Source organism: Rattus norvegicus, chromosome 4 (genome assembly GCF_021556685.1).
Source record: "Rattus norvegicus strain SHRSP/BbbUtx chromosome 4, alternate assembly SHRSP_T2T, whole genome shotgun sequence".
In the NCBI taxonomy this organism is placed as follows: Eukaryota; Metazoa; Chordata; class Mammalia; order Rodentia; family Muridae; genus Rattus; species Rattus norvegicus.
In genome coordinates this window covers 102,103,189-102,112,801 of record NC_141537.1, presented here as the reverse complement: position 1 = coordinate 102,112,801, position 9,613 = coordinate 102,103,189, and the positions used below count along the sequence as shown (strand labels likewise).

Genomic DNA, 9,613 nt, shown 5'->3' with positions numbered 1-9,613 from the left:
AAACAGAAGAAGCTGTATGGCCACAATGACATCTACACCTAACTTTGAAAGGACAACAGAACCAGTTGTGTACTACCTAGAACAGTACAATATCTGAAAAACCAGGACATGAAGGAAAACACTTGGTATATCTGAATAGAACATGATAGAAATCAAAATAATGTTTCGCTCATAGACTATGTCCCTTGTTTGTTGTTAAAACAGTTGCACATCCTCTACATATAAACATGTACTATGTCTTACTTGGAGAAACAAGAGAACCACAGGTCTGTAATGTGTGCTGACCTGATGAATCCAGCAGCTGTGCCTACCCTTTGCTGATTTGCATATATACAAAGCATGAGGAATTCTTCATAATCAGGTCACACCCTGTGTTGGAATCAGCCTCACAGAGGTCACACACAGACATGGGTGTCCCCACTCAGCTCCTGGGGTTGTTGCTACTGTGGATTACAGGTAAGGAAAACAGCACTGAAAATTTATTCAGCTTCCTGTAATTAATGTTGCTTTGTCACCGTGAAAATCCTCTTGCAACCAAGTTGATCATGTGCGGATTTTTTTACATTTTCTAATCTTAGATGCCATATGTGACATCCAGATGACACAGTCTCCAGCTTCCCTGTCTGCATCTCTGGGAGAAACTGTCACCATCGAATGTCGAGCAAGTGAGGACATTTACAATGGTTTAGCATGGTATCAGCAGAAGCCAGGGAAATCTCCTCAGCTCCTGATCTATAATGCAAATAGCTTGCATACTGGGGTCCCATCACGGTTCAGTGGCAGTGGATCTGGTACACAGTATTCTCTCAAGATAAACAGCCTGCAGTCTGAAGATGTCGCAAGTTATTTCTGTCAACAGTATTACAATTATCCTCCCACAGTGATTCAAGCCATGACATAAACCATGCATGGAAGCAGAAGTGAGAGTACAGGGTGCCCCAGCTGATCCTCATGATGTCTCCAGCTGTTCAGCTGCTGTGAGTGTTGTTCTTTGCCAGGGACAAAGTCAATGTAATATTTTTACATAGGAGTCAGAGAAACTGTTCAGTGTCCTAAATCCTTGCGACTCTTGCGAGAGTCATTTTGTGCAAGGAACAGAAGGGTAGCAGAACCACTGAATTAAGGGTTAGCTTGATTCTTTCTGGCCACTGCCTGGCAGTTTTGCCTCTGTCATTTATCATTAGAGCTTCACAGGAAAAATGAAAGTAGCTGACCTCGGAGTTTTGAGATCTGAAATAAAATAAGTCAACAGTTAAAGTTTAATAATTATAAGTTTAGGGTTGGAGATTTAGCTCAGTGGTAGAGTGCTTGCCTAGCAAGCGCAAGGCCCTGGGTTCGGTCCCCAGCTCCGAACAAAAAGAAAAAAATAATTATAAGTTTACAATTATTATTATTTTGGCCACAGACCTGGGAATAGGGGAAGCTTGACACTTTGGGGAACAATTGTAATTCTTAATTCTTTGTGGGATGTGGTTATTCTTTTGAATTTGATATGGCAATCATTATACAATTCCTTCTTTCTACCTACGTTTGAACTATCAATAGAGGACTGGGGCAAGAGAAAGGCTGGAGAGAATGAGAGAGAACATGTTAAAAGTGAATGAGAGAGAGCATATGAAGAAAGTATGAAAGAGAGAATGTGAAGAGTGAATGGGAGCACATGAAGGAGCGAAAGAGAGAGCAAGTCTGAGAACAAATGTGAGAGTGAGTGAGAAAGCATGAGCAGAGCATGTGACACGGGAGTGAAGAGAGAATGTGAAGAGTGAATGAGAGAATGTGAGGTGTGTATGAAGACTGTGTGTGTGAAAGGAGAGTGCATGTGGTGTGTGTGATGTGTGTGAGATATGTATGAAGAGTGTGTGTGAGAATGAAATGGTAATGAACAGAGGTGTGCATGAGTGTGGGAGTTTGAGAAAAGAAAACCGCAATAAAAAATCAGAGTGCACAAGAGAAAACAGAGTTTGTGCAGCCTCAAGCTGAGGGGGGGGGGCGAGAGAGACTGAGGGAGGGAGGGAGGGAGGGAAAGAGAGAGAGAGAGAGAGAGAGAGAGAGAGAGAGAGACAGAGAGTCAGAGAGTCAGAGAGTCAGAGAGAGACTTTAAGCCTTGAAATTGCCTGTCAGTTTGTACCCAAAGAATAGTCTGTGTATATTGATTATTCGCCTTCCAGATACACCTGCTTCCAGTTGAGAACCCCAATCCTGTGTTGAGGCTGGGCCCTGGCAGAGGAACACTCACCTTAGACTATATGTACACCGAGGAAAGTCCAGTTCTGAGATAAAGAAAGCACACAGAGGTTGAGTAGGTACTGCTCACCATCCTGTGCTTGAAGAGGGTGCTCTCCTTGGTGGGCAGCTATAAGCAAGGCATAAGCAAGGGAGGTCTGCTGGAGTGTTGGAAGTGTTGAGTCCCACAGCAGGTGGTCATCCTGGTGGTTGTATGGCGGCCTGGATGGCAGAGATGGCTAGAGGAGGCAGCAAATGTAATTGAATTCAGGTTGTATATGCAGAAGCTGCAGTGGATGTAACAGGGCCCAACAGAGGAAAGGCAACGATCTTGAGTGCTGTGCATCTCCAGTCCTCCTTGTCACAGTCAATGTGAGCACGCAACCAATGACAAGCAATGTGCTGTGGGTCTATGGAGTGCTGTCTCTGGATTGCTAGTTTCTATCCCTCCCCACTGCTGCCCCATTTGGGGCTGCACTGGAATGCAGAGGGAAAGGCCATGTAGGCACTGGGAGTTCAATCTCCCTGTTTGTTGTTTAAATCTCGACTCCCAACCAGACAGAACACACAAAGCTAACATGGTTCCATGTTGAGAGGTTTAATGGGAGAAGAAGAGTAGAAGGAGGGTGAAGTAAAGGAGTCTGGCCATGGAACCTGGAGGGATGCTGTGGGAGGGGGGAGAAGGGACAGGGAAGAGCAGAGAAGAGCAAGGAGAGGAGCAAGAAGGAGAGGAGAGGGCATCAGCTCTCTTTATAGTTAGTCACAGCTGGCTGTTAACAGGCAACTGTGGGGCGGAGCACATCTGGCTATTCCCAGGTAGCTGTGGGTATGGAGCTTAGGCAGAATACCAACCATTGTATGGATGTACGCAAATGAATTGTCTGTGTTTTATATTTTCTTCTATGGGAGACACTCTGCAGCTTCTTACAACTGAAATAGTATATTTCTATGTTGAGGGTCACGAAGAAATTGGTTATGAGCCTTGTGCATGTGAATTACAGATCCCCGAAGTCTCTTGTCGATTTTGTGGGGAAAATCTGAGGTGTAGTCTTTCTCCACACTAAATAAGCAGCAAGTCATTCACTGTTTTTTTTTTTTTCCAGTGATTTTCAGTCATCAGTCCAGGGACAGATCCATGGCATTCTAATTAGTCAAGAATTCTTGTTTTTTTTTAAATTTATTTAATACTTAATAATAATTCTTTCGTTTCCGGGCAAACATCCCCCTCCCCCCTCCCCTTCCTTATGGGTGTTCCCCTTATAGGTGATACATTTTTCCACTGAGTCATCACATCATTTTACATATTTTATGGATAGGAAATTTTGCATGCCATGGAAGTTTAACCTAAATTCCAAGTGTTAGATTGTAGACAGTCTGCAGTATTATTTACTCAAATACAATGAAATGTGCTACAAAATGGGCTTCCAGAAGAGTGTGTAAATGAGTGATTTAGAGTAGTGAGAGAAATAACATTCTTTTAATTTTAACTTGCCTTGTATCCAATAATAACTGTAGAATGTTTTGAGAATTAAGCATTTTTAAGGTGGTTTAGGTAAAGTAGGCACCTTAAATTACCTAGGGATGGTGTCAATCCATACATAAAGAAGTTGTTTTGCAAGTAAAATCAAAGTTTCCAGATAATAAGACAGGAGACTGGGGTTGGGGATTTAGCTCAGTGGTAGAGCCCTTGCCTAGGAAGCGCAAGGCCCTGGCTTCGGTCCCCAGCTCCGAAAAAAAAAAAAAAAGACAGGAGACTGTTTTCTCTATTCAGTGCCTCAGGTGTGGGGCAGGTGTAGAATACATGGAGACTGTCACCAAACAGCTGAATTCCTGACCTGGGACATTGGTAAAAATGAATCACTTCTGATTTATGTAGAGAACAAATCCATCTCATACAATTAGCATGTATGTGAGTGTTCTGTGCCACACTTTAATGAAGCTGTGAAATAAATTATCATTTTTACTAACTATGTTTATTGGCAGGGCTTTTGGCTTTTCAAATCATGCATATATCGTGTCAGTATATGAAAAATACCCTTATTAATGGAAAGAAATCACACAAGATGAAATATTTTCATTCCTATCGAACATAAACAAATTTTTCATATATCCCTGAATGGAAACACTGACCACCTATTTCAGAGTGACCTGGTCATTATCTTTTCACATAAGTCAGTTGCATAACCAATCCACCTACCTCTTCTTTCTGACACCTCTCTTGTGTCCATCATCATATTCAGGCCATGAATGGGTTTCAGTTTTACCTTGAATACTCTCTATCTCCTACACAATGTTTCTGTGGACATGAAAATCTTTTTCCATTCAACCATTCATGGAATCTCATAGTAAGTCTGGACATTAGTATGGCTATAATTTCCCATATATCCTTCTATCTTCACTACTTACATGCTTTGCTCACTAGACAGCCTGTGTCCCTCTGTCCTATCATAGATGATGCATACCATCTTAATATTTAGAAAATATATGGTGCATATAGCTTATGCAAGTTTGGGATCCATTGTACATTTAAGGGCAGGAATAATTATTTCTGGATGGAATACTCATATTCGTTACATATAGTATCCTAAGAGGGGGAAGAAGTCAGGTGCCTAGTTTTAGGTATCACAGGCACATTGGATATAGATATAATCCCAGATGAATTTGGAAGAGAGCTCATATGGGTAGGAAGAAGGGAAGAAAACCAATGACCTTGTCTTGCCTTGATGAAAGTAGTTCTTGGTTAGCTGAGGTGTCATAAATAAGGAAAGTAGACTGTTTACTTTAAAAGATGAGTTATTTATGTGAGATCATATATTTACAATCCACACCTTCCAGTATTTTCTATTACTCCTCTGTGTATCCTTGTGAGCAATAAGGCATGACGCTAGTTGTGGAGTTCAGTCTAAATGGATACATCTACAAAAGTCTCCCAAACCCAATTCTTGGTGAACATTTAGAAATAGGTAGTGGAAAGATTAATAGAGCCAGAGGATTAAGGAGTTTGCTATGGGCTTGTGTCCTCTAGTAACAACAGAATCCATACCTGCTAAATCTCAACAAAAATTATTTTCAAATATTAATTGAATAATGAAGACACCAATGATCATGAACAACAGTTTGGGCCTAAGCCCATGAAGCTTTACCTCAACAAGAAGTACTATAGAGAATTGGATAACACTTGAAGCAGAAGAGGTGCTCCTTCACAGGGTAGACCACACCAATTGAATGTCCACTGTGAACACATCAGTCCTGAAAACATACATACAATAATAAAAGGAAAACGGGACTCCTTATATTCTGCCTGGAAACGTAGCATATCTGAAACACCTTGCCATGTGGGAAAAATTAACAAGGAAATTATATGCAGAATGTGATAGAAGTCAAAATAAGATGCAGCTCACAGACAGTTGCTGTTCTCTGTTGTTCAAGGAGAAGCACATTCCCTACAAATAGATGGATACTGTGTCTCTATGGAGATAAAAGAGAACAGCAGGTCTGTAATGAGTACTGATCTCATGAGTCCTGCAGCTGTGCCTACCCTTTGCTGATTTACATGTACCCAGTGCACAGCCCACTGACATGAGGACTTCTTTATAATCAGGTCACACCACTTGCTGGAGTCAGCCTCACACAGGTCACAGCACAGACATGAGTGGGCCCACTGAGCTCCTGGGGTTGCTGCTGCTGTGGCTTACAGGTAAGGAAGACAACATTGGAAATTTATTCAGCTGTGTATAGTCAGTGCTCCTTGTTCTCAGAGAAAATCTTCTTGTGAGAGAATTAATCATTTGTTAATTGGTTTTCAATTTTCCAATCTTAGATGCCAGATGTGATATTCAGATGTCTCAGTCTCTGACCTCCTGGGCAGTGTCTGTGGAAGAAAGTGTCACCATTACATGTCAAGCAAGTGAGGACATTTCCAGTGGTTTACATTGTTATCAGCAGAAACCAGCGAACTCTCCTCAGCTCCTGATCTATTATGCAACCAGCTTGGAAGATGGGGTCCCATCGAGGTTCAGTGGCAGTGGATCTGGCACACAGTTTTCTCTTAAGATTAACAGTTTTCAGCCTGAAGATGTTGCAACTTATTACTGTCAAAATGGTTTAAGGACCCCTGCCGCAGTGATTCAAACCATGACATACAACACACAGGGAAACAGAAGTGAGAACAAAGACTGCTCCAAATGTTCCTTATGATGTCTCCAGCTGCTCAGCTGCTGAGAGTGTATTTCTCTGCTGGGGTCTAAATGTCAAGGTGATGTTTCTATACAGCGATCAGAGAAACTTTTCTACGTCCCAAAGCTCTGTGCTTTTCCCAAGGGCTAGTGTCAAAACAAGGGAATGTTTCTCATGTCTCAGAAAACAAAACAAAATAAACAACTAAGAAACAAAACCAAAACTGTTCCTGAGAAGCAAGTTATAGGATCAACTAAGATTTTTTCTGCAAGTTTTCACCACCCCCATGCATACATGCACACATGCGCACAGATAAGCACACTAAGGTGGAGCTATTTAGGCAGGAAAATATTTATCTATTTATAGGATTTATACCTGAGAAAGGAGTCTGAAGAGATGATTGGGAGTACTGGTTGTTCTTCGAGAAGATCTAGGATTGAGTCTTAACATGCACACGATTCCTAGATTTTGGTAACTTCAGTTCAAGAATTTTTAACCATTCTTTTGTCCTTTGAGTAAGATGAATTCTGCTAGTATACAAACAGGTAAGCAAACTGTGAGTAGGTGAGAAAGAAACTCAATCTTGGAGAGTCTGATGCCAGTTATTGTATTCTCAACCCATGTAAACATTACACAGTTAGAAAAACATTTCCTGGTGTAATGCAATCTCTGGTAGACACAAAAGTTTAATTACAAAGAAACTCAGTCTAGGGTACATGTCATTTCTTCTAAGGATATGAGTTTTAGAGAGGGGCTACCTGTACAGTCTTATGAGCTCAAGGAAGGGATTGCCATGTTCTTATTCATATCAATAATATGAATGTCATTTGTGCTATTAGCCACCTAGACCAAGTTGCTAGGAATTGGGGAAGCCTCTCTCTAAAGGCACAATGTCAGGGTCATTTAAACTATCAGATATTTCTGGTCCTTTAACAAACCAAGGACAAGCGTAATGGACAAATAAGATAAAACAAACAAAAACATATTAAAGAGTGGTCATTAACTTTTTAAGATTTAAACTTAAGGCTTTTAAGATTTGGTATCTTCCTCTGGAATTCAGGTAAAAATAGATGTGAGCCACCATGTGGGTACATAGAAACAAACCTGGGTCAATAGTAACAACTTCCCTAAACTACTGTACTATTCCTCTAGCTTCCTTTTATTGTGTTCCTTTCTTTTTCTTTACTTCTCCATTACCCCATTCTCTGGTTCCTCCTTCTTCTCTTCTTCTAGTGAACTAGTGTTCATTTTTTTGTCGTCATAAGACAATTGTCCTAGAACGGATCACTTGGCTCTGTCTCTGCTTATTGCTTCCAAGCATTCTCTTTGCTCTCTTGCTGTGTTTGACACACTCATGCTTGAGCATAGTCTTCTCTGCAGTTTTAGCCTTTTCACAAAAATAGACTTAGGCTGCCATCATACCCACTCTGTTGCCTGTCAGAAGGTCACTTATCCTGGGCGAAGGTCCTGGCAAATCATGCACTGTTTTACTTTATTGGGTTGGCGCTTACCCTATTTCTCACAGAAAGGTTGGCAGCTCTTAGAAACTTTCACCATATTTTCAGGAGCGGTATCAGAACAGAAAGATGGACATTACATTTATTGTTCCTGTAAGGCAGGGTCTTAAGGTATCTCAGGATGGACTCTAAAACTATGTACCTAAACATGACTTTGTGATTTGATCCTCCTGCCTCAACTTCTCAATAACTGAGATTCCAATATCATATCTAGCTTTATGCAACACTGAGTATGGAATCTAGTGCTTCATGAAGGCTAGATAAGTGCTGTATCACCTAGGCTCCAATAAGTGTGATTAAAAGAAGAAGTACACTACAAGGCAATGTTTTTATGTATATTTTATAAACAACTGTTTGCAGGTGTATAAACAATATGAAATAAGTTTTTTTTTCATTGTTTGAGACAGGGTTTTACTATGAAAGCATAGCTGTCCTAAAACTCTCTCTCTAGTACAAGCTGTCCTCAAAGTCAGATTGACTTGCTTCTGCTTCCAAGTGCTGGGATTCAAGTGTTGTGTCACCACTAGATGGCTTATTTCTTAAACTTTTCTTGAAGATTGATTTTCTTTAAAGATGTGATGACTTTAAAAACTAAAGATTCAGAATTTTTAAAATTCAGGAGAATTTTAGTAAAAATTTAAAAACACCTTTCAAACTAGGTAACAATATATTTAGAAATATCTAAGAAATAATCATAGAAAATCCTGAAACATAATACAACCAAATTCTTTCTATTGTTCTGGTAGTAAGATTTAATGATTTTTGGAATTTCCCCTGTTTTTCTTATGTCTGCCTTTTCATTTCTGATTTTGTTAACTTGGATATGGTCTCAGTGTCCTCTGTTTATTCTGGCTATGGGTTTATCTATCTTGTTCATTTTCTCAAAGAACCAGAACTGTTTTCTTGATTCTTTGTATATACATTTTTTTTTATTTTGGTTTCTAGTTGGGTGATTTGAGCTCTGAGTTTAATTATTTCCTGCTCTCTACAACCCTTAGGTGAATTTACTTCTTTTTGTTCTAGAGAATTTGGGTGTGCTTTCAAGCTGTTAGTGTTTGGTCTCTCCAGCTTATATTTGGAGGAACCTAGAGGTATGAGTTTTCCTCTTAGCACTGCATTCATTGTATCCTATCAGTTTGGGTGTGTCGTGCCTTTATTTTCATTAAAGTCAAAAAAATATTTAATTGCTTTATTTCTTCCTTTACCCTGTTATCATTGGGAAGAGCACTATTCAACTTCCATGTGTATGTGGGCTTTCTGCTACTTTTGTTGTCATTGAAGACCAGCCTTAGTCCATGATGATTTTATAGGATTAATGGGAATATATTAATCTTCTTGTATCTGTTGAGGGCTTTATTTTGAACAATTATATGGTCACTTTTGCTGAAGGTATGCTGAGGTGCTGAGAAGAAGGTATATTCTTTTTTTTTTGGATTAAGTGTTCTATAGATAACTGTTAAAACGATTTATTTCATAACTTCTGTTAGTTTCATTGTGTCTCTGTTTAATTTCTGTTTCTATGATCTATCTATTGATGAGAGTGGAGTGTTTAAGTCACCCATTATTATTATGTATGGTGCAATGTGGGCTTTGTTCTTTAGTAAAGTTCCTTGTATAAATGTGGGTGCCCTTGCATTTTGAGCATAGTTATGCACAATTGAGAGTTCATGCATGGTGAATTTTTCTTTGATGTGTGT

At 39.8% G+C, this 9,613-nt stretch overlaps 1 pseudogene and 1 gene segment (V, D, J or C); both read left to right on the top strand.

Moving 5' to 3' along the window:
• Positions 1 to 380: 380 nt before the first annotated feature.
• LOC120102304 (immunoglobulin kappa chain variable 12-41-like) lies at positions 381 to 972 on the top strand. The segment is given in 2 exon segments: positions 381 to 456; positions 579 to 972. Coding segments are annotated over 2 exon segments (372 nt in total).
• Positions 973 to 5,871: 4,899 nt separating this feature from the next.
• LOC148006292 (immunoglobulin kappa variable 1-39 pseudogene) lies at positions 5,872 to 6,420 on the top strand (annotated as a pseudogene).
• The last annotated feature ends 3,193 nt before the right edge of the window (positions 6,421 to 9,613 follow it).